The sequence below is a fragment of the Triturus cristatus genome, chromosome 5_1 (genome assembly GCF_964204655.1).
Source record: "Triturus cristatus chromosome 5_1, aTriCri1.1, whole genome shotgun sequence".
In the NCBI taxonomy this organism is placed as follows: Eukaryota; Metazoa; Chordata; class Amphibia; order Caudata; family Salamandridae; genus Triturus; species Triturus cristatus.
Window position 1 is genome coordinate 263,701,231 of NC_140587.1, and position 23,019 is coordinate 263,724,249.

A 23,019-nucleotide genomic window follows, 5' to 3' on the forward strand; every position below is an offset into this window, starting at 1 on the left:
GTTACCTACCAAGCAATGATGTCTGTAAAAACACATGATTACTGGTTGAGGAGGGGGAGGACGACTGCTCAAGCAGCAACCACAATCCTTGTCAGAGTGGAGTCAAAAGCAAACCCCAAAATAACCAGTGTCCAACCCTATAGTAGCTCAGCACAGAGCAGACTGGCTTAGCATACAGGCAATGTGTAAAGTATTTGTGCAATACTTCAAACAGTTCTAAAGTAAAAACACAACAGAAGAACAATTCCACACCAGACTAGAAAAAACTGAATAGGGTTTAATTAATAAAATAAGAACAAAACAACAATAATCCAATCAGTAAAGCCAGAGATATACAGGTTTTAAGATTTAAATGAATAGCACCTAAAAGCACAAATAATCAACTGTGGTTATCTGGTCACCCGGACTGCCTCAACGTCACAAGTTTAGGCCGACCGTGATGGAGCGCGGGGGAGCTACAGGGACCCACTTGGGCCCGATTAACAAGAGTACCTTAAATTCTGGTTGCCGAGTCCCTGGCTGGAGATCCGCCACACACAGAGGCAATGCGGGTCAAAAATACGTTGTGCAGCGTTGGTTCTAGGGAGCTGCAAGGCTGCGATGCGATGCCCTGCATCATCGCCAAGGAGGCAGTTGATAAGGGGGGCTTGCAATGCTATGTTCTATGTCCAGGATGCATCGCGCACTGGCTGGTTCTGAAGAAGCTGTGGGGTTTGTGATGCAAAGTCCTGCGTTGTTGTCATGGCTGTCGTCATTGGAGTGCTTGAGATGCGATGCGCCTACGTCGAGGATGCGTCATGCAGCGACGGTTCTGATGAGTCTGAGGGCTGCAATGCAAAGTCCAGGTGCTGGGAAAGTCCATGCAGCAGAGGCGTTGCATCGGTTCTGCTCAAGGCCGCACCGTGCAGCAGAGGAGATGCTTCGGTTTAGCTGGATCCACAGATACAGAATTGCTGTAGATTTGCTATGGTTGCATTAACCCTAGAGTGAGCAGATGCCAATTCCTCATGTGCTTCCTTGAATAAATCTAATCCGGACAGCTGGTTAGGCATTATTCTGTCTGCCACTCCTGATAGTGACTACAGGAGTGTTGTCTGAATTAAGAGTGTAGGAATATTCAGGAGGAAAGCCTGCAGAGGGCTTTCCACCTTGTGTGGTTGTATGCATTGCTATTAAGATATCTGTCGATCGACGTCAGAGATCTGGTTAAGGCTGCTACTCTAATAGTCTCAATTGAGGTTCGGGAGCTAAATCAGCTGTGCCATTCCCTTTAGCATGAAATCCATCGCCCTGATGGCCCAAAGTGTGCCTCACATGGATCACTGGCAGCTTATCTTGCAAGATAGCTACCTTTCCCCAAAGTTGTTTATTCTTAATAAGCCTTTTCTTTGAATCCTTGAATCCATTCAAACTCCAATGTTGCAATTCAACCTGTATCCTTGCACACACAAGGATGAATCGACACCGAGTGTAGAAACTGATGAACTAGCATTCTGTAATGTAAGTATCAAGGCATGACGGCTTTGTATGTTGTGCAGTGCTATCACCTATGTTTTTAGTATAGGTGAGCCGCAGACGTAATTCTCCATCTCTCGCTAAATCTTGCACTGCCACACAAGCTGCAGAGTACTTCTATTTTGCTCATCTGTACAGAATACGTTCTGTTAATTCTCAATGGGCATGACAGTTGGAGGAACATGTTGTTCACATGGGAGAAAAGCCAGTGTATGAGGAGTGGGATCATACCAACACCTTACCCCACTGCATTCAAAGAGGCCCACTGCACCCATTTCAAATGTAGTGCGCCACCATTAGGAATGCTTGCCTTGGTGGCAGCCCCTAGTGACAGTACAATAGAAACCAAAATCATTTGTTTTCCCTGTGCTGAAGTACGCTCCATTAAAATAGACATTTGCAGAGAACCAAGAACTTTTTCGATGGAACCCAAACGTGCATAAGCTGAAGAATACAGGTGAGACTAGTATGCTATGGGAACAGTCTGTCCCTCATTGTACCTCACATAAGTTTAACCTGAGTGACTTGGTAGGACTCTGTTAACCAGTTTTGTCTCATCGTCCCTGGAAGACATCAGTGTGTCTGTCCACTGTTTGGATAAAAACCTACGAGAAATCAAGTCATACAAGGGCTTCATTCGCTCAGCATATTAAGCATTCAAGTTTGTCCAAAGTTAAGGAATCCCAGCAGGGACTGCAACTTCTTCAGTTAGGAGTATGCAAGGAAGCAAACTTTTGAAGAAAATCAGAAGTCAAGCCCTTGCCCTCATTGGATAACTCGTATCTGGGGAAGGTCACAATAAAGTTAATTCTGTAACCATGTGATTTCAATAGTGTTACAATTCTGTTCACCCTAATTAGGTGTATGTCATCAGTTAGATAGCTATCATGTATGTATGACAATACCTAGAAATCTGGTTGTAAGATCTCCATGATATGCACTAAGAACAAGCCAGGACTATTCTTATAGCCAATAGGCAAGCGTCGGAACGAGAAATGCACCCTGTCAAAACTAAAGATGATTAGATACTCTCTTTCAGGCGCTATATTTGCACTAAAAAACTCATTAGAGATGTCCAGGTTCGTTGCGTATTTTTTCTGCACCTTGTTTGTAATTAAACCTGTGCTATGTATATTTTGCACCGCATTTGTGCGTGTATGTGATTTTTATGTTTCCATAGTCTAAAACTATCCTATAGGGTCCGTCAGGTTTAGAGACGGGGAAAAAGAGGCATGTTCATTGATGAAAGACAAGGTGCTATTATGCCCTGATAATGCATTAGATCTAATATTGCTTTTACACCACACTTTGCTTCTGGCTTCAAAGGATACTGAGCTTGTGCTTTAGGTTATACCATGGGGAATAGTGTGTTTAACCCACCTTGCTTGGTTTTTATATAAGGCTGGAGCTGGTCTTACAGCCTATTCACTGTTGTCGATTTCCCTGATCACTTCAGGCACTATGGAAGAAAAAGCCAAGTTCCAAGTTGGACGCCAATGTAGTATAAACTGAGTCTCTGGTTTACCTCTACAAGGTTCATTTTGACACCCATGGGTGACATACGTAAACTTACTTCAAAGCATTAAACCTTGAATGCGAAAGACAGGTTTTTGAAGCCCCGCAGAACCATACACAATATATAGTTGAAGTAGAGTCAAAGCTTTTGGGTAAGTAACAGTCTCTAAAAAAGGATCCAGGGACACCATGGAGATTGCAAACAAATCTAGTTTGTTCTTCTCAATAGTAAACACACAAAATGCACTATGAAAAAAACTTTAACTAAGGTTGCCCGGACGTGGGTGCCATGCTCGTTGCGCCACTGAATTTAAGCTAAACTGGCTGATGAGGGGTGATGCCCCGAAACCGTTCCCAGGATTCTTGTTTCCGGTCCAGGGAGGACCTGGATTGGCAGTTCGGGCTGGACTGTTTCCATGAGTAGCAGGGTCAAGACTGATTTGCATATGGCTGGGTCCAAACTGGGGTGGCGTGCTGAGCAAAAGAACAATGGATTAAGCCCACATTATTGTGACTGGGGTGAATGTTTGCATTGTTCAGCATTCCGTCCATCATTTGTTCCTTTTACTATTAGAAAGTTGCCATTTTCCTGCCTTAGCCATTTAGTTCTAGTAGACTGTCTCTGAGTCACATGACTGGGTGTAACTGACAGTTGAGCTTTGTGTATTCCTCCTAGACAGTCACACACAATAGAGAGCTTAGGTGTGCCTGGATGGGCCATCATCAGCAGGATGGAAGGGCGAAGCAGGGCACAGCCCTATGAACAATTGAATAGGTTGTGTCTTGCCTTCACACAAAGGGCTACGTAGCACCTGCAGTTAGTATGGAGCAATGGCAGGGAAGGAAGGATGCCTGGGGACTTCAAAAAGGAAATCTCTAGAAGCTTCTCCCCACTTCAAAGGAACAACTGTGTATAAATATCGTACCTCAGGCATCAACTCTTCAGTTCACTTCCGGACCTGTTGATACTCTGCCAGGAAGGACTGCTGTTCTGCTGAAAGGACTGCCTCTTTTCTGGGCTGCTTCTCTGCTGTGTTGACCTGCTGCCTGGTGCACTCTTACCTGGGTGAGAAGGACTGGACCTGCATCTGTTGAACCTAGAACTACCAGAGCGACTCCAGAGGCTAGTTAGCTGGCCTCCTAACTTGAGCCTCAGGGACGGAAGGCCCCACCAACCGTGACCCCAGCACCTGAACTCTGCCATCTGTGAGTTTCCCGTGCCAAGTGGTTCCACCCCAGTCCTGGACCCTTGAAGTGGGCCTGAAAATGCTCCAGTAGAATGACGCATCTCCTCTGTGGTGTGCCTGCAGCAAAACTGGTACATTGCCCTTGCTGTTCGACGCATCGCCTTTGGACCTGACGCATCTCCGCTGCTACAACGGTTCTTCCGATGCAAAGAACTCGATCTCGCAGCTGCATATTAACCACCGCCTGTGCGAAGCTTTCCCGGCGCAGGCCCACACATCTCTCGTCAACGACAGTCTAATTTTAATCCCTCAGCAGTAAGCCTAGTATGACAAAGTTCCAAGATTCTGCACCAAGTTAAAAATGTAATGGGCGTTCATCCAAACAGTCAGAATTTGTAAAATGGGCAAAGACTGGGAAAGAGTCTAATTCATAGTCAAAAAACTAAGCAGCCGTAACAGTGAGAAACAGGGTATAAACAATGGACTCCACATATGATGGATGGAGAACCCAGCATACTAGACAGCTTTACCGAAGAGACTGAGTAATCCCCTATTGCAAACTAAAACTAATCTAAATATTAAGATTAAATGATCAAGTATTCAACAAAGAATAGAACAAGGTATCTTATGTTCATGAGAAAAACACCAGTATTTATCATTATCCTAATAAAATATTAAAAGTAATTATGTAATAGAGCCTGTCGAATAAATGACAGTCAGACTCAAGGATGTTTGGCTGGTGAATATATATTTGAAGAGCTCATAAAGTTCTCAGATAAACTCAATCTATTGTTCAATGTAATGATAGTGTGCACAGTGAACAGTAAATGCTATGTTTAGTGTGATCTAATATCAGCATGGTGCCAGCATGAATGAAACGTGAAAGCATCATTCTATAACAAAGTTGTTATTAAAGATTCATGGCAAGACGAATTCGGGATCCGAAACCTGGATGCATTAGACATGCATGTTTTTGTATGTCTGAGTAGTTTTGGTGACATATACAAAAATCACTCAAGTAGTACAGTCACAATAACAAAATTCATGCGAGCATTGGTTGTAAGGTACCAAAATAGTGTTGGATGCAATACATAAACAGAGAACTGCACCACCTGGTTGAATTAGCCCATACTACTGATGACTAGAGGTAGTTCCTTATTGCAGCGGACATGAAACAGGATTAGAGTAGAAAGCGTCTCTCTGTTTTCCAAATGGTATGCCTACACAGTGTCCCCTGAAAAACCCCAAGCACAGTCAGAAGGCACACCGTAAAACCCTAGATTGTGAAGTGTCAATATTCAAAATCAATCAGATTAGGTCTGCACACATGGAACTTTGTGGTACACAGTGGCCATATGGAATTGGAAGCAGAAGATCAGTGATACCCAGTTATAATGAAACATGTATGCCTGGGGTGTCAGTTGCATTTTGCCTCCACAGTGATGGGTAAGACTACCCTCTGATAAAGTAGAAAACAAATACAGGGCACATGGTTAGAGCTCGAATAACAAGCAATGTCAATTCCAATAGCATTATCTTATAACTGAAATTGACTTTTCAGTTATTGATGAGTTTAGGCACACAATAACTCTTCATACATCTACTCTGTGCCTCATCTTCGAACTTATGCGCCATTCACCCAATGACTTATTCTTGCATTTACTTATCAGTCCAAAATAAAACACATATACACACCCAACAAGCATATGGAAGAAAAATGCAAAGAATTAAAGTAGACAAAATGCTGCTACATTAATGTGGTGGGCAGATGCTTTCATGAAAAGATAGGGAAATATTAAACACATAAGAGGACAGCCATGTTGCTATGGTATTGTGCGGTCTACCATTGTTTTAATATTCCAAAGTGGCAACCATGTTCAGAAGCAACCGGTTGGCCATCTTGAAAAGGTAAACCAATCATAAACTATGCACTATTCCATTCCAAGATGGCCGCTCAGCCAACATCGCACTGGATGGCAATTTTGGAATGGTATTGTGCATAATGCAACACTATTGTACCTAGCGAAGATGGCTGACATGCTGCTTATAAAAGTAGCAGCAATCTTAGACAAGAAAACGATAACACACAAAGGACAATACCATATAATGGTGGCCGCCTGGTTTTGAAGCAGTGGCCAAGTTGAAGCAGCACCCTGCAACAAACAAGCGACCCTGTAACACAGCCAGGGGAACTGCTAGTTAAAAAAAAAAATTAAAAAAGGAGATAGAAGGGAATGAAATGAAATGGAGCCTAAGGATAAAAGGACAAACTAAAGGACTGATTCATTTGCCCCAGCAATGAACAGCACTTATTTTGAGGCAGCTGTGCACATGCGATCAAGCAAAATATCACTCAGATGGTACTAGAACCAACGGTTGTAGCAGGCTGACCCAATACACCACCCATAATATTCTACCTGCAAGCTTTGTCAGAGGGAGTAACCAACATCAAAACCTTGCCTGCTATGGGAATCTTTGAGATTCCATTTAAGAAAACACCTGTCTATAGGCCTTAATCAATCAAGTAAAGCCTAATGATTTTAACATGTGCATTTCAAAATAAATAAGTCAGGACTTATGCCTTTGCTGTAACTTTTTATGTTAAACAGATAGGGACTACATAATCTGACATAACCTTTCCCAATGAACCAAGCAGGCCTGTCGCCTGTATCATTTATTTGTCACTATATTCAACTGAAGCCTGCAGTGTTGAGCATAAGATTTCCTAAAAGCTAAAATGCTGCTACTTTAATATAATATGTACAAAAGTATAAAAGTATAGTTGGCAAACAGCATAGAACCCCCCACACTCCTAAAAGGGTATAACGATGGTCTTGCTGTACAATTCTTCTACCCTCAGGGATTGTCAGAAAAGATAACCAGCACCAGATTCCTGGCCTACTATTGCCATCTGAGATTTCATGTAACAAAATACCTCCCTACACGCTTTACCATAGTGCAATAACAATCTGCCCTTAAATGCCTACTGCCTTTTCACAATAAATAATGCCAATAGACTTTGTTATATCTTTTTCAGGATAAAGGTATCAGACCTATGAAATCTGACAATGCTTTTCCAATGTACAAGACAAGGCTATGGGCTTTATAATTGGCTTGTCAACATAACATCTCTGGCACTCATTTTCACTGGAAACACATAGTATGCGCCCAATCAAAAGCTTGTAGCACTGAAGATCAACTTGTGGGTGGAGCCTAAGCCACTCTCTCAGTAATGCTTCTTATGCCTCTTTTTCTGTGGATCACATAAGGGCTGAGGACAGCTACACAGGGGGGAGAAAGGGGGATGACTATTACAGAAAAGGGGAAATAAATATGCCTGCTTAATATTGTATTGTATTCTATTCTATTCTATTGTGATTGCATTTATATAGCGCTTACCACCCATAAAGAGAAGTGCCACAAATCAACTAAAAACAGCATCGAAGGCAAATTAAGTCAACCATATTATTCTTGTATTACATTAGAAAAATAACATTCGGGGGAAATAAACACGTTTCATATTTTTTTAGGAGAATGCAAATTCTAGACCAAGTTGATCATTTTGTTGTGAGAGAGATAGATCATAATCATCTTAGAGGTGTGAGGCGATGTGACTACCACCAATCGAATTCTTACGACATATTTCCTTTAAAAACAATATAACATTTTTGAACAGGGGTGGCACCTTGTCCGACATGCCTGACCGCACTGATGATCCCAGAGTGTGACTGATATTTGCAAGGGAGAATCAAATCCTCTCTTTGAAATGTGATTTAATAATACGAGACGAGTTGGAAAATTTAAGACTAATTTTCCCTTCAACGTGGTCCGTAGATGAATACGTTCTCTTCAAAATTTAAAAGTCGGTTTCCTTCCCCCTGAATTATGATTTGACAATGTGACACAAGTTGAAAAATATTAGAATAATTTTCCTTTCAATGCTTTATGTGGACCTGTGTTAGGCACTGTGCCCTGGGCTTCATCATCAAACATAAAGGGCTGTCAGTGTGTAGATTACATTGTCTATTCAAGAAAAAGAGGCATGTTGCTGTACATATAATTATTTTTTATCTCGGAAGAAGAGGGGGTCTTTTAATTCACAAATATTTGACCTTGTTCCAGATTGTGGAGATTCAACTACTAGGCTTGTTTTTAACATCAGCCTTGAAAGTAAAGGTAATCTGTTGTTATGGATACCAAAGAATATTGACAAATGAATAGCTGGTTGTAGGAATTTGGGTTGTTGATGTCAGTCAGGCTGATGTTAGAGGACATTTGTAAAGTATTTATGCAGCTCACAAACAGTAATAAAGTGAAAATACAACACAAGAAAAATCTCACTAATTTTGAAAAACAGAATCCATTTTAATAAATTATTTGACACAAAGCGACAACTAGCGCCTAAAAGACCAAAGCGCCAACCGCGAACATTTAGTCATGCGAGACCAGGTCAAAGTCGAAAAGAGTGCGAGTTGGATATAAATGGTGGACTGGGCCTGGTCGGTGCTTGCCTTTAACTTAAAAAAAAATATGAAGAAAAGTCTCTGAGAAGGTAAAGTTCAGCAGGGCAACACTGCAGACTGTGTCCGAGGAAGAGGTGTTGTTGTCGGCGAGCCGCTGTGAAGATTTCTACAGTCAGATGTAGTCTCCTTTTTGAAAGTCGAAAATCTCAAGAGAGACAAGGCTCTGAGGAGAGTTCCATGAGACCGGGTAATCCTTGGGCAAAGGACTGCTGAATAGGATTTGCTGTTGTGAACAAGAACGTAGCAGGACCAGCCGCAAAGTCAGGCTTACCGGCAATGCAACTTGGGTGGATAGACTAGCAGGTTTGTCCAGGTCTCCTCTCGTTATCCGAGCAGATTTTAGCCAAAACATTTTGAAATCCCAAGTTTTGGATTTTGGCTATCTTGGCACCTTTAGCGCCACCACCAATGGTCCAGAACTGGAAAAACACCAGTTGGAAGGCAGGGGCTAGGACTCACTCAGCTGGGTCCAGGTTCAAGATGGTTGGAGCCTTTTCTGTACAAGAGGCTCTGATGAGGAGACCAGCCAACAAGCCTTTAGAGTCATTTGTGTAGTGCTGGGTTCAAGCAGTAGAACAGGGCTCAAGCAGCAGGGCAGGCCTCTGGGGGTTCAATGCAGGTTTTAGGCAGCAAAGCAGTCCTTTCAGGTGCAGCAAAGTCGTTTTCTGAAGTGCACAGCAACAGGCAGTCCTCCGAGAGTCTTTTCACAGGTCCAGAAAGTGAACTGAAGAGTGAGTCTAAGGGTCCTGTTGAAGTGCATGAAGTTTCATCCCTCCCCTGACCTTGCCAGGTCACGCTGTAGGCACACATGCGTAATTACATTTTTAACTGTTAGCCATGCTGCACAGCATTGTGTCAATGTTGTACAGCATAGAGAAAAAGGCATTGGTGAAGCTAATATGTCCCAAAGGTACCACCTATTGGCTTTGCCAATGATGGTTTAAACTGTGTTGGGACGTTTTCGGCTAGAGACTAAATTACAAACGGTTTACAAGTGGAGACGGAAAGACATCTAAACAGAACAATAATTAAGAGTCTTATTGTTGCAAGGTTTCTTTTACACACAGTCGCTGATGTTTTGAGTTGCTCTGCTACTTCCTGGTGTTAAGAGTTACAGTGGCTTAGAAGTCAAAGTGTTGAATGACAGTCGCCTGAGCAACATACTGATGAGTTGACCGATGATAATAGATCAGCATGGCAGAGATTTCAATAAATCAGAATTTATACCGGAGAACACAAGTTCCTAAAATCAGTAAGAACCAATAAACCATCAGACTACCAAGCTAGGTTCACAACATTCTCCTGCATTTTCAAAAGAGCAGGGACCTCCGCCCATCAACAAACTGACAGGCAAAACAAACTTCCAGTTTTTCTGAGATTCCCTCAAGTAAATTAGATTGTAACATTTACATTGATAATACCTAAACAACAATGGTCATCCATTTACGAAAACTAAAGGTGTAAAATATCAGTGAGAAAGTGAAAATGGGTGAAATCTCAACATAAGAAGCTAGCAGGGTATACATGAGTGTTCAGAGAGAACACTTCCTGCAATTATGAAACAAACATGAACTAAACGAACAAGTTACTTACCTTCGGTAACGCTTTTTCTGGTGGATACAGTATCTGCCCGTGGATTCCTCACCTTGTGAATATCCCCTGCGCCAGCAACATTCGGAAACTTTTGTAGCAGTCCACACCGATGGGGTCGAAGACGACGTCACAGAGACACGGCTCCGCTCGCGACTCCGCTGACGTCACCGGCTCCATAAGAAGACCTCGTCGGCGTGATGACGTCAGTTCCGCCCCTTTTTTCCGTGCCTTCGAGGCACACGGACAGACTGACAGCAATATATATACACAGTATACACAGTACACAATATGCATATCAACACACCCAGTGTGGAAATAACAAAATGCCGTGACTGTAATAAACACATTTGAAACACCATCAATAGAATTACAGGCATAGAACTACAGGTATAGAAGGATGGACAACGGGGAGGCGGGTGGGTCAGTGAGGAATCCACAGGCAGATACTGTATCCACCAGAAAAAGCGTTACCGAAGGTAAGTAACTTGTTCTTCTGATGGATACATCTGCCAGTGGATTCCTCACCTTGTGAATAGATTCCACAGCAGTCCCCACTCCCGGAGGAGGGTGTCCACCCTTCTATACCAGAAAATCCTGAAGGACGGATCGCGCAAAATGTCCGTCCCTCCTCACCCCAGTGTCTAAGCAATAATGTTTTGCAAAGGTGTGGAGGGAGGCCCAAGTTGCCGCCCTACAAATGTCCTCCAGAGGAACACCCCTAGACAAAGCAGACGTGGAAGACTTTGCTCTAGTGGAATGAGCCCCCAAACCCTCCGGTGGTTCCTTATCAGCCAGGGAATAGCAAATCTTCATGCACAAGACAATCCACCTGGAAAGGGTGCGCTTGTGCACCGCTCGACCTTTCCTGCAGCCAGCAAAGCCCACGAAGAGCTGGTCATCAACTCTGATGTCCTTTGAACTGTCCAGGTAAAAGCTCACCGCCCTCTTAGGGTCCAAGCGGTGAAGTCTCTCCTCCTCCTTGGAAGGGTGAGGGGGAGGATAGAAAGAAGGAAGGGTAATGGATTGCCCCAGATGGAAAGGAGTTACCACCTTAGGCAAAAACGCAGCCCTGGTCCCGAGTACCATTCGTTCAGCATGCACAGTCAAGAATGGGGGTTTTGAACTTAGAGCTTGAAGCTCACTTACCCTCCTTGCCGAGGTGATTGCAATGAGGAATACCGTCTTAAAGGACAACAGCCTCAAAGGACACTTGTTTAAGGGCTCGAAGGGAGAACCCATAAGATAAGTTAACACAAGGTTTAAGTCCCATTGAGGCATAATAAAAGGAGACGGAGGAAACTTGTTTGTAAGGCCCTTTATAAAACGAAGAACAATAGGTGATTTGAATAATGACGGCTGATCCGGCAAACAAAGGAAAGCCGACAAAGCTGATAAATATCCTTTCACAGTAGCCACAGCAAAGCCTTGCTGAGCCAGAGAAAGGGCAAACTGTAGAATGTTAGACAGACGAGCCTTCAAGGGATCAATGGACCTCTCTCCGCACCAAAGCACAATGAGTATATAGATTTGGTGGAGTGTCGCCTGGCCGATAAAATAACATCCACCACATCTGGTGGGAGAGAGAAAGAATTCAGGTTGCCCCGTTCAATCTCCAGGCATGAAGGTTTAAGCTCTGGAGGTGGGGGTGTAGAACCTGCCCCTCCGACTGCGAGAGGAGGTCTGCCCTCAGCGGGAGACGGAGCGGAGGGCACGAGGAGAGGTGGAGAAGATCTGTGTACCACACCCTTCTTGACCAATCCGGGGCGACCAATATAACTTGGGCCCGGTCTTGGCGAATCTTCCTCAGAACCCGAGGAATCAAGGGTATGGGAGGAAATGCGTAAAGGAGTCGTGAACCCAAACTCAACTGAAACGCGTCCCCCAACGCTCCCTGCATCAGATACTGGAGACTGCAGAAAGACGGGCAGTGAGCATTCTCTTGAGTGGCGAATAGGTCCACCCAAGGAGTCCCCCACGTCCGAAAGACGTGACGAACTACCTCTGAATGAAGCCTCCACTCGAGGTCGACCGAGAACTGCCGACTGAGACTGTCTGCACGAACGTTCAGAACCCCGGCCAGAGGATTTGCCATTAGACAAATCTGATGGACCTGAGCCCAGGACCATAGACGCAGGGCCTCTCTGCAGAGACAAAGAGACCCCACCCCTCCCTGTTTGTTTATATACCACATCGCGGTCGTATTGTCAGTCAGGACTTGAACAGACTGACCGCGAAGGGAAGGGAGGAAGGCCTTGAGTGCCAAACGTATCGCCCGCAATTCCAGAAGGTTGATGTGAAGCAACCTTTCTTCTGGAGACCAAAGACCCTTGATCTCCAGATCCCCCAGATGAGCACCCCACCCTAAGGTGGAGGCATCCGATATCACCGTTGTCACCGATGGAGGTAGATGGAAGGGCTTCCCTTGGGACAGATTGCCCTCCACGTTCCACCAAGACAGATCCGCTGCAGCTTCTCTGGAGATCCTCACAGACTCCCTGAGATCCCCTTTGTGCTGAAACCACTGCTTGCGGAGGCACCACTGGAGCGCCCTCATGTGCCAGCGTGCATGGTTGACGAACAGGATGCAGGAAGCGAACAGACCGAGCAGGCGAAGGACCTTCAGAACTGGAACGACCGCTCCGCTGTAAAATAAAGGAATCATTTCCTGTATGTCGAGAATCCTTTGAGGAGGAGGGAATGCTCGACACACAGTAGTGTCCAGTACCGCACCTATGAACAGGTTGCGCTGAGAGGGCACCAGGTGAGATTTGGGTACATTTATCGAAAAACCCAATTTGTACAACAGCCGAGTTGTATCCTGCAGGTGACGCAGCACCTTCTCTGGCGACTCCGCTTTTTATCAGCCAGTCGTCCAAATAAGGGAAAACTGAAATCCCCGTCCTTCTGAGATGGGCTGCCACCACTGCCAGCACCTTCGTGAAGACTCGAGGTGCTGAAGTAAGACCAAACAGTAGGACCGCAAACTGATAATGTTGCGACCCTACCGTGAAACGGAGATACTTTCTGTGCGACTTCAGGATGGGGATGTGAAAATACGCATCCTGCAAGTCGAGCGACACCATCCAGTCCTCCTGATTCAGCGCCTGAAGAACCTGCGCAAGGGTGAGCATCTTGAACTTCTCCTGTTTCAGGTAAAAGTTCAGAATTCTGAGGTCCAATATCGGACGCAACCTGCCGTCCTTTTTCGGAATCAGGAAATACCGGGAGTAGCATCCCTGACCCCTTTCCTGCTCTGGAACCACCTCTATCGCACCTTTCTGAAACAACTTCAGGACTTGCTCCTGCAGGAGAAGACGGTGGTCCTCCGAGCAAGCCCCTTGGCAAGGAGGGTAATTTGGAGGGAATTCCCGAAAGGGAAGGGCGTACCCATTTTCTACAAGATCTAGAACCCAGAGATCTGTAGTTACAGATTCCCAATCTTGTAGAAAATGGGTAAGCCGACCCCCCACAGGACCAGCATGATCCGGAATGTCGAATCTAGGGCTGCTTTGCAGTGGTGGGAGGGGCAGAGGAGGAGGAAGAGGAGGAGAGCTGACGGCCACGTGTGCGACCCCTTGCTGCTGCTGCTGCTGCTGGGTTGGTCTATAGGAGCGAAAAGTCGCCTTTCCAAAGCCCCTATACCTTTTAAAAGAACCTCTCGGCTGGGATTGAAGGCCCAACGACCTAGCCGTAGCCTTACTCTCCTTGAAGCGTTCGAGAGCAGCATCCGCCTTCTTCCTGAACAAGCCAGACCCATCAAAAGGCAAGTCTAATAAGGTCGACTGCACATCCGAGGAGAATTCAGAGGACTTTAGCCATGCACCCCTCCTGGTGGCAACAGAAGACCCCATGACTCTGGCAACTGAGTCTGCCGTGTCCAGTCCACTCTGAATGACTTGTCGAGCAGCTGCCTGGGCATCAGTCAGAACTTCATTGAAGCCAGCCCTATCCTCCTCCGACAGCTTTGTTGCAATCTTCTTTGCCGAATCCATTAGCGCATGGATATAGCGCTCCAATAAACACGTCGCATTTGTGGACTTGAGAGCCATGCTGGCTGATGAAAAGACCTTTTTGGCCGATTGGTCCAACTTTTTGGCCTCTCTGTCTCCTGGAACCTGAGGAAAGGCCTCCTTTGACCTTCCCGAACAAGCTGCCTGGACCACCAAGCTCTCAGGCGAAGGGTGCGAAGTTAGAAATTCAGGATCCCCTGGAGCCACTCTATATCTCCTTGCGACTGCCCTGGAGACCGCAGGAGCTGAAAAAGGCTTGCGCCATACCTCCAGCACAGGTTCCATAATAGCCTCATTAAAGGGTAACAAAGGCTCCGCGACCGCTGTAGGTGAATGCAGCACCTCAGTAAGTATATTAGACGTGAACTCCGTGGATGGTAACTGTAGGTCCAACAACTCTGCAGCTTTTCTGATGACCGCATGATAAGGCGCTGCATCTTTAGAGGGCTCATCTGATGGTGGAGTGATTTCCCACTCTGGAGACAAATCCAATCCACTTGCCTCCTTCAGTTCTTCAAACACCTCATCAGATTCGACTAACTCTCCCTCTTCAGCCTCTTCCAACAGAAAGCGTCTCTCATCCACCACTCTCTGTGCTTCCCTTCTGGAACGAATTCGCACCAGCGGCGTCGGTGGCGCCGTGTTCGAATCCGACGGCGCCGGCAGCGGCGTCGAACGCGGATCCACTGGAGCAGCCGGCATCGAACGAAGTCGAGTCGGCGCCGGTGAAGAGGGAAGCGGCGTCGATGTTCTCGGCGCCGGTAGCTGCCAAGACGGCGTCGCCGGAAAGAATGGCATGAACGGAGCTTGAGGGTAGACCTGGGGCACTCCCAAATTGAAAGCCATCGGACCCACAGGTGCACCAGAGGTATACATGGCCCTTGAAAACACCCCGTACATGGCATTAAGATAATGCGAGGGGTCCTGACCTGGACCAGGGAATGCAGGATACTGGTCAGGCAGCACCGGACTCGGGCCTGGCGGCGCCGACGGTGGTACAAGCGGCGTCACAGTCTCACCCGGAGCCTGAAGATCCTCACCCGGAGCCGGAGAATCAGCTGGAGCCAGAGATGGAACCGGCGTCGGGGATGATACCGGCACCGGAGATTCAGCCGGAGCCGGCGAAGTCACCGGAGAAGAAGGAGCTGGAGGTGAAGCCGGGACCGGAGAAGGAGACACTGACTCTCTCCGACGTCGAGTAGGCGACTTCGAATTCGGAGCCGAACCTTTGTCGGAGTGATTATGTGAAGAATGCCTCCTATTTTTCTTATGCTTCTTACTTTTCGAAGCATGCCCCGAAGTCGACTTGGACGCCGACCTCGACCTCAACCTGGATCCAGACCTCCTCCTTCCTCTTTTTTCCTTCTTCTTCATCCGAGTGATAAAGAGCTTCGCTTCTCTTTCCTTGAGAGCCTTCGAGCTCATAATGCGGCAGCTGGAACAACCACCCACATCGTGGTCGGATGAAAGGCACCAAACACAGTCCTCGTGTGGGTCGGTAATAGACATGTGCTTGCCACATTCTCGACAGGGCTTGAAACTCGACTTCCTTGTCGACATCTTCGAAGACAGAAAATTTTCAGAAAATAAACAAAGTAACAGATAAAGCTACTAGTAACGATTCCCGAAATTCGTTGGCGTCGTCGGCGCGGAAAAAAGGGAACTGACGTCATCACGCCGACGAGGTCTTCTTATGGAGCCGGGGACGTCAGCGGAGTCACGAGCGGAGCCGTGTCTCTGTGATGTCGTCTTCGACCCCATCGGCGTGGACTGCTACAAAAGTTTCCGAATGTTGCTGGCGCAGGGGATATTCACAAGGTGAGGAATCCACTAGCAGATGTATCCATCAGAAAATTGTAGCAGTCATAATGTCATAAGAAGAAATGTTATGTTGGCGCAGCAGACCGAGCTAAGTGTTACATCTTGTGGCAGATCTGGTAAACATAGAAGGGAAGCAATTCGGCCTCTCCTTGAAGAAAGTCCTCATAAAAAATGCTAAAAGGTGAAAACATCCAACAAAATGCCCCCCCCCCCCCCCCCCCCACAATGATGAAAATCTTGCTTGGTTTCAAGAAATTATGGTGTCTGGATCATTAGTGGGGGACATAAACAGAAACCAAGTGCACGGGCTCCATGAAGGATTTTACAGGGACAAAGTGTATGTTATAGATGGGAACTAAAGGGCTGAGGCAGACCCGCAGAACATCAACTAGTCCTGAATTGAAATAAGGCAGGGTGTAAAAGATTCATTACTACTACAGTGTGTGATGCCATATTCACCAAAAAGTGTTCATTACATAGGATTCCATTCAAGCGGAAAGGCTCCACCACTGCAAGGATGCCCTATATTCATAAATCACAATGAAGCTACATCTATATGCTTGCACGGAAAATGAAACAAGTCAACAGAGAATCCAGATGAATTATTCTGGATTTCAATATTGGAAATATTCGGAGTTAGCCCTCCATTATGAGCAGCAAAAGTGGCATTATCACAAATAAAAGAGGATGTCAAATCTCATAAACTGAGTCAGCCAATCAGAAAGCACTCGTTTTACACAACAGCAGATCTCTGCTTCCTACACTCGACAGTACTGCTCTGCAGGGCCCACCTCAAGGTGAGAGGCAGGCCAGCGAGTGATCCCCTGGAAGGTGCCACTATGGCTCACATCAGCCAACTCCTTTGTAATCTAGTGCATCACGGTGGCAGCACTGGTGACCATGGCAACTGTGATTAAAGGATCCCCACGACCTTCTCAAAAGTTGAAAGATTCGGCCTCAGCAAAAAACATAAGGAAAGACCCAGCTTATTATCGAACACGTATTAACATGCATGTATATTTACTTTGTGTTTGAAGCCACGTTTGACATTGGCAAAATCATAACGGAGTACCCTAGAAGCTCATAACCACCGTCCCTTCTCGAATATTATTATTGCAAGATATACTTTCACTCAATATCGCGAATCTGTCAAGTCCTTTCGGATTTCACAGTGACTGTTGGAGCACCTCTGCGAAGGCCACTCACAGCAAACACAAGATACAGCAAACATGTTCAGAAGTAAACAGGAGGAATTTAGTTGTGTTGCATACCCGTCTGAGTCTTCTATTTTCTGCATGTTAAAGAGGAGAGACGGGACGATTTTGTCCATATGCTGCGGTTCCCAAATGGTTGCTCGTAGCTCATCGTTGACAGTTTTTCTAACAACTCCTTGAATTCCACGGATTCCAGCAATTCTAATCCTACAAGACAAAAAGGGAAAATTAAAGTAAAAGACAAACAAAGAGGAAACGCGTATTCTCGAACAAAAATAGAACATTTTAACATTAGGAGAGTAGATGTATCCCCATAAAATTAAATTAAAGTACTCCCTTGCCTGACACGTACTTTGTTCACATGTTGTAAACATATCAAGTTTAAGCAAAAAAATAAATTTGTGAAATGTATAAATGAAGAATGTAACTTTACTTCAATAAGTTTTCCTAAACCTCCCATCTATGGTGTACTCTGACTTTGACAGGACATCAACAAACTGGTTCAATTCGCGTATTTCTTTGGCCATGCTCTTAGAAAAAGGATTGCAGAAATGCAATTCTTGGACAGGTACATCAGTCCTTGCTCTGTCCCATCAAGGCAGTTTTCTAAGCCATGCTGGGCCGATCTCTTCTAAGTGGAGCTCAATCACATGACACTGGTGTGCTGACGCTGAAGGAACTTAGCTGGCTACGCATCCATGCCGCAATACAGTAATGACTCACTAGGCCCTCTGTCAGGCAAGCCCTGCTTGCCTAGTGTCAGGTCTTACCATTTCTGGAGGACAGAGAGCACTACAGAGCAAGAAATCACTCCTACAAACACCAGCCCTACATACTTCATTGGCCTTGAAACAGCATTTCACGGGTGAAGCCACCTGCCTCTGGAACTCCCTCCCCCTCCATCTTTTAAAATCTCACTTGATACGCTCCCTCTCAGGAAGCTACTGAAAGCCTGTTCCCTTCTCCCTGGTCCTGCTAGTTTACAAGTTATTCTTCCTTTTTAGGTTTTGGCTAGACAGCGATTTTGCTGTCTCTTCGAGACATGCTGTATATATACACTTAGTGGGCTTCAACCCGCCCAAAGGCTTCCCATTTGCTGGCTCCATGGTCGCTCTTCTATTCTTTCTCTCCATTTACTAGAAATATTGAGACAGTGGGATAGAAAAAACAAACGCAGATACATTTGTGAATATGCATTGTTAGTTAGATAAAAAGGGAAGTTAGAAAAAGCACTATATTTGCTATCTTATCAGGTAAAATAAAATAGGGACAACAAAATGAGAAATAAAAATTGAAAAAGAATTAAAAAAGAGGAAGATTGATAGGTACCAAATGTCCCAAGGTGTTTTTTATAGTAGCCCATTGATGATAGATAGTGGTCTAATGTATGATCTCTATTATATATATATATATATATATATATATATATATACACATATACACACCTGGACTCCAAGGCGGAATAATTGGAGATCGGAAGATTAAAATATTTTCAGTGGATAAATACCTAGTAGTGTAGAACACATAGTTATATAAATATATGAATAATGATTTTGATTCAATAATTCAAATTTCAGTAATTTAAGTTATGGTCCTACACTTGTCCACTGACGGTCGCAACGATCTCTACAGCAAAAGCAGTAGCAAACTGAGATATTTACATAAAATACAAGCTTGTGGACAGCCCATCAATTTATTTATTTATTAATTGTTGCATATGGCGCGAACTCGACCCGAAGGTATTGGCTCGCATTACACGAGCACCAGTTACATTACACAAGGTCACATTCATTGTTTAGGCATAGGGAGATTAAGGGTCTGATTTAGATGTTGGCGGATCTGATCCTGCAGTTGCTTTTCCAATGGCAATTCTGCCCGCCAGCTTGGCGATCTATCTGCTGTATTAGGATGTTGGCGAGTCCTAGGAGGAAAGACCACCTGAGTCCCGCCATCTCTGCCAGAATCTTCCTCCTGCATTGACGGCGTCATAGGCAGAAGCGGCTGTTGGAGGAAGTCCCGCCAAGATTACAGCCGAGCCGATTACGATATGCCTTTCCGTCAAGGAAACTGTGACAGGGAAACCTCCAAACTGAGGTTGGTACAACAAGGAACAAGAGGTGAAAATACACCCTTTTTCAGGTTCCCACTTCTGTTTCCTTCTGGAACCCCATTATCCAGGTCATTCCTGAGCTGCTGCTACTTGACCATGACGCTTAGCAACACTGTTGTCGCCGAAATATAAGGTAGGGTTCTGTGTCACTTGTCTCACTATGAATCGTGTGTTAACATTGGATTTGGCTACGTGCATGTTTACATTGTTCTTACATACAGTTTTTGGTGTGTCATGCATAAGTGTTCATCTTACGACTTATCGTGGTAAAATGCACACCTGTAGTAACACACAAATATTTATTAGGTAGTTGTGGGTGTTGTGCTTGTGGTGACTGTGGGTGCACATAAATAGTGTGTGTATGTTGTTGGTGTGAAATGTTATATGTATAATGAATGGCATTATACATTACCTAGATATACATATTGACAGATTCACAACATATATGTGTAGTGAGATAATGATAAGTAGTAATTACCTATCTCCCCAGGCCTCACTCCATCAGGACTCTGCCACCAGAATACCACCAGCACAATTGGAACACCTAAATCGGCTCAGCAAAAACCTGCCGTCCTGACGGCAACTGAATTTTGTTAGCCAGCTGAGAAGCCCACAGCTGCGACAGGACCCATTCTGTTGATGCCATATCTAAATACGATGGGCGGACTGTAGTCCCACCAAGATTTAAATCAGGCCCTAATTAATTTCCCCAAAATCACAGGATGTTGAGCAGATGCAGAGACTGAAACCTGGTTCCCAGTTCCAAAGTCAGCATTCTCTGGCACTAACGCCACATCCTCTCACGTACTTATGTTAACCCCAAGATATTGCATAAGGAGTTAAGCCTGGCACTATAATACACTCAGATTCCTCCAGCAAGTGTTTTAACAACCAAATTTAGCTTACCAGTTTTAGATTATGCCAAAAAAAATTTATTATCCCTGTAGAGGATGCATGACATGCAATAGGAAGCACGGAAGCGAGGCTCCTCTTGCTGTTTACACACGCCCAAACAAAATAAATAAACAAAGGTAAAACAGGAGTCTGTGCTGCGCAGGAAAAATATCTGCTGACTCAGCGCATATAGAAGAGAACCAGAAAACAGCATCTTACACCAAAGATATGGTTTTCTTTACATTTCTTTTGAAATCGTTAACTTAGCATAAACAGACAATGGGTGAAATCTTACTGCAATTTATGCAAAAAAGCATAAATGACGGACAAAATTGACTATAGCAAATGACACCACCACTATAGTCTTTATTCTGAGGTAATCATGACGGACTGAATTGAGATTACAGCTTTTGCAAGAAAACTAGATTTCTGATATTTACTTCCCATGTCAATTCAGCAGAAAAAAGCTTGTGAATTGCGCTGGTGGGAACCAGCTGAAAATTGGGGATTGCCTAGGAATTGTGTAGGTAACTCCAATACCCCCCTGTAATCCAAATTTTGAAAGGGTATCCTCTAGCCTGACTTAGAATCGTATAGTATTCAAGCATCATGAAATTACCAATAATCACAGTATTAATAATTTGCGGTATAGAAAAATTGACGCGGGATACCTGACCCTCGTGAAGGTATCCTAGTCAATGGAGAGGGAGGGTCAATGCCCCTTGCTTATACTACTCCTGAGTGGAAGCTTTTACAACAAATAGGGGACAGTCCCATATTGTGGTAGGAACCTGTTATTGTTACATTTTAAAAATTTCTTTTTTTAAATGTATATTGAATTTTCCAACATAATGAAATATACTTTTGAGAAAGGAATAAATCTTCACAAGTGACGGTACTAACTTTGGAAGTAAGTGTACAAGCTCAATACTTTAAAAAAATCCTGATGCGGGTTACATTGAGGGACAGGATATGGTACAAAGATGGCAAACCCCAAACCAGTAGATTAATTTTGGGGCCAACAAAAAAAGTTTAACACATGGTCTTAGTGAGATCGGATGTAATCAATAATTAATCCCGGGCAGGTCCTTTCTTCTATAAGTGGCTGCCGTCTTCCCACTTCATGCTGTGATACGGTCACCACAGGTGTCTCCGTCATCTCAGAATGCCAAAACAGATATGTTTTAAGTTTAGGAATTTGTAAAGTGTGCAAATACCTAAAATGTGCCCTGGCACTGACAGGTTTTGGGAGGCTACATCAATTGTTCTTTTTGCATTTGTCACCCCAAGTGGGACGTGTATGCCCAGACGTGGGTCCCATGCTCTCCATGCCACTGGAGTCAAGCTAGCCTGGCTGATGAGGGGTGATACTCCAAAACTGGTCCTAGGATACTTGTTTCCAGTCCAGGCGGTCGGGCTGGACTGTTCCCTTGGGGAACAGGGTCAAGACCGATTTGCATATGGCTGACTCTAAACTGGAATGGCATGGGGAGCACACAAACGATGGATTTAGGCCCTGATCTCTGTACTGGGGTGAATGTATGACATTGTTCAGTATTCTGTCTCTCAATTGTTCTTTCTGCATTTTAAGAAGGTTGGCATTTTAATATCCTAACCATTTGGTGCCAGCAGCCTGTAACTTGTGTTACATGAGTAGATGTAGCTGGAAGTTGGTCTTAGTTTACTGCTCCCAAACAGTGAGACAAAGGGAGAAAAGGTGTTGGCAGGATGGGCCATCTGACTTGATGAAGGGGGAGAAGCTGTCACCTACCACACTTGAACATCACAAAGTTTCTACCTGAGCACACTCACAAAGGAATTGACACTAGTCTTTTTGCCCCCAGGAAAGCTGGGGCCAGGGAAGGGAGGCAGGAAATTTCAGACACATCTGGGGGTGGAAACCTCCAGAACCTTCACTTACTTCAAAGCTGGCGCCAAGTATAAATACTGGAAACTCAGACCCAACTCTTAAGTACACTACTGGATGTGTGGATACTACAAAAGGACGACGTGCTGCACTGCTGCTTGAGGCCTACCCTGCTTGCTGAAAACTAAGATTAGACCTGCACCCATTTATCCCAGGCTGAAGTGACTCCAAAGGTCAGCTGATTCCCCTCCTTCTCTGAGCAACAGGGACACAAAAAGCTTCAAAGGACTCCATGCAACTGACCTGCAATTGGAGCTGCCTGAGCCCTGCTGGCGTGAGCTCCTTATCCCCAAGAGGTGCCCCTCAGGTCCTGGACCTTTGGTCTGGCATCAGTTGAACCCCTTCTCCAGGAAAAGGCGAAATCCTCAAGTTTTTGGTTCTTTTCACCTACTGACAGGGCTGTTCGTGCTAAGATCTTGCTGCCCGACAAAGTAAAGCTCCGTTTGAACTTGAGTCTTCACTCCACAGCGACCACCAGTGATGAACGGCAACGAAACATCTGCGCTTTGCACTACATCAAAGACAGCCAGCAGTGCCCACCACCATGAGTCTCCAGCAATGACTGTCCACAGTGCCCGTCAGGATCTTCGCACTACAGCGACGAGCATCCGCGATGCCCAGCCTGCTCTTTGTGCTACAGAGAGGACCATCCAAAACACTCAAGCTGCGGCCCACTCCACCACAAACGGAACTCTTCACACTAAACTTTT

General features: G+C 45.0%; 1 protein-coding gene across 3 annotated transcripts in view; it reads right to left on the bottom strand.

Annotated features, from left to right (window-relative positions):
- The window catches only part of EFR3A (EFR3 homolog A), a 1,080,015-nt gene that overhangs the window by 505,820 nt on the left and 551,176 nt on the right, over positions 1–23,019 (bottom strand). For all 3 annotated transcript variants that reach the window (XM_085604916.1, XM_085604915.1, XM_085604914.1), the window contains one exon: positions 17,436–17,585. In XM_085604916.1, coding sequence (XP_085461042.1) covers positions 17,436–17,585 — 150 coding nt within the window. The remainder of the gene's footprint in view (positions 1–17,435; positions 17,586–23,019) is intronic.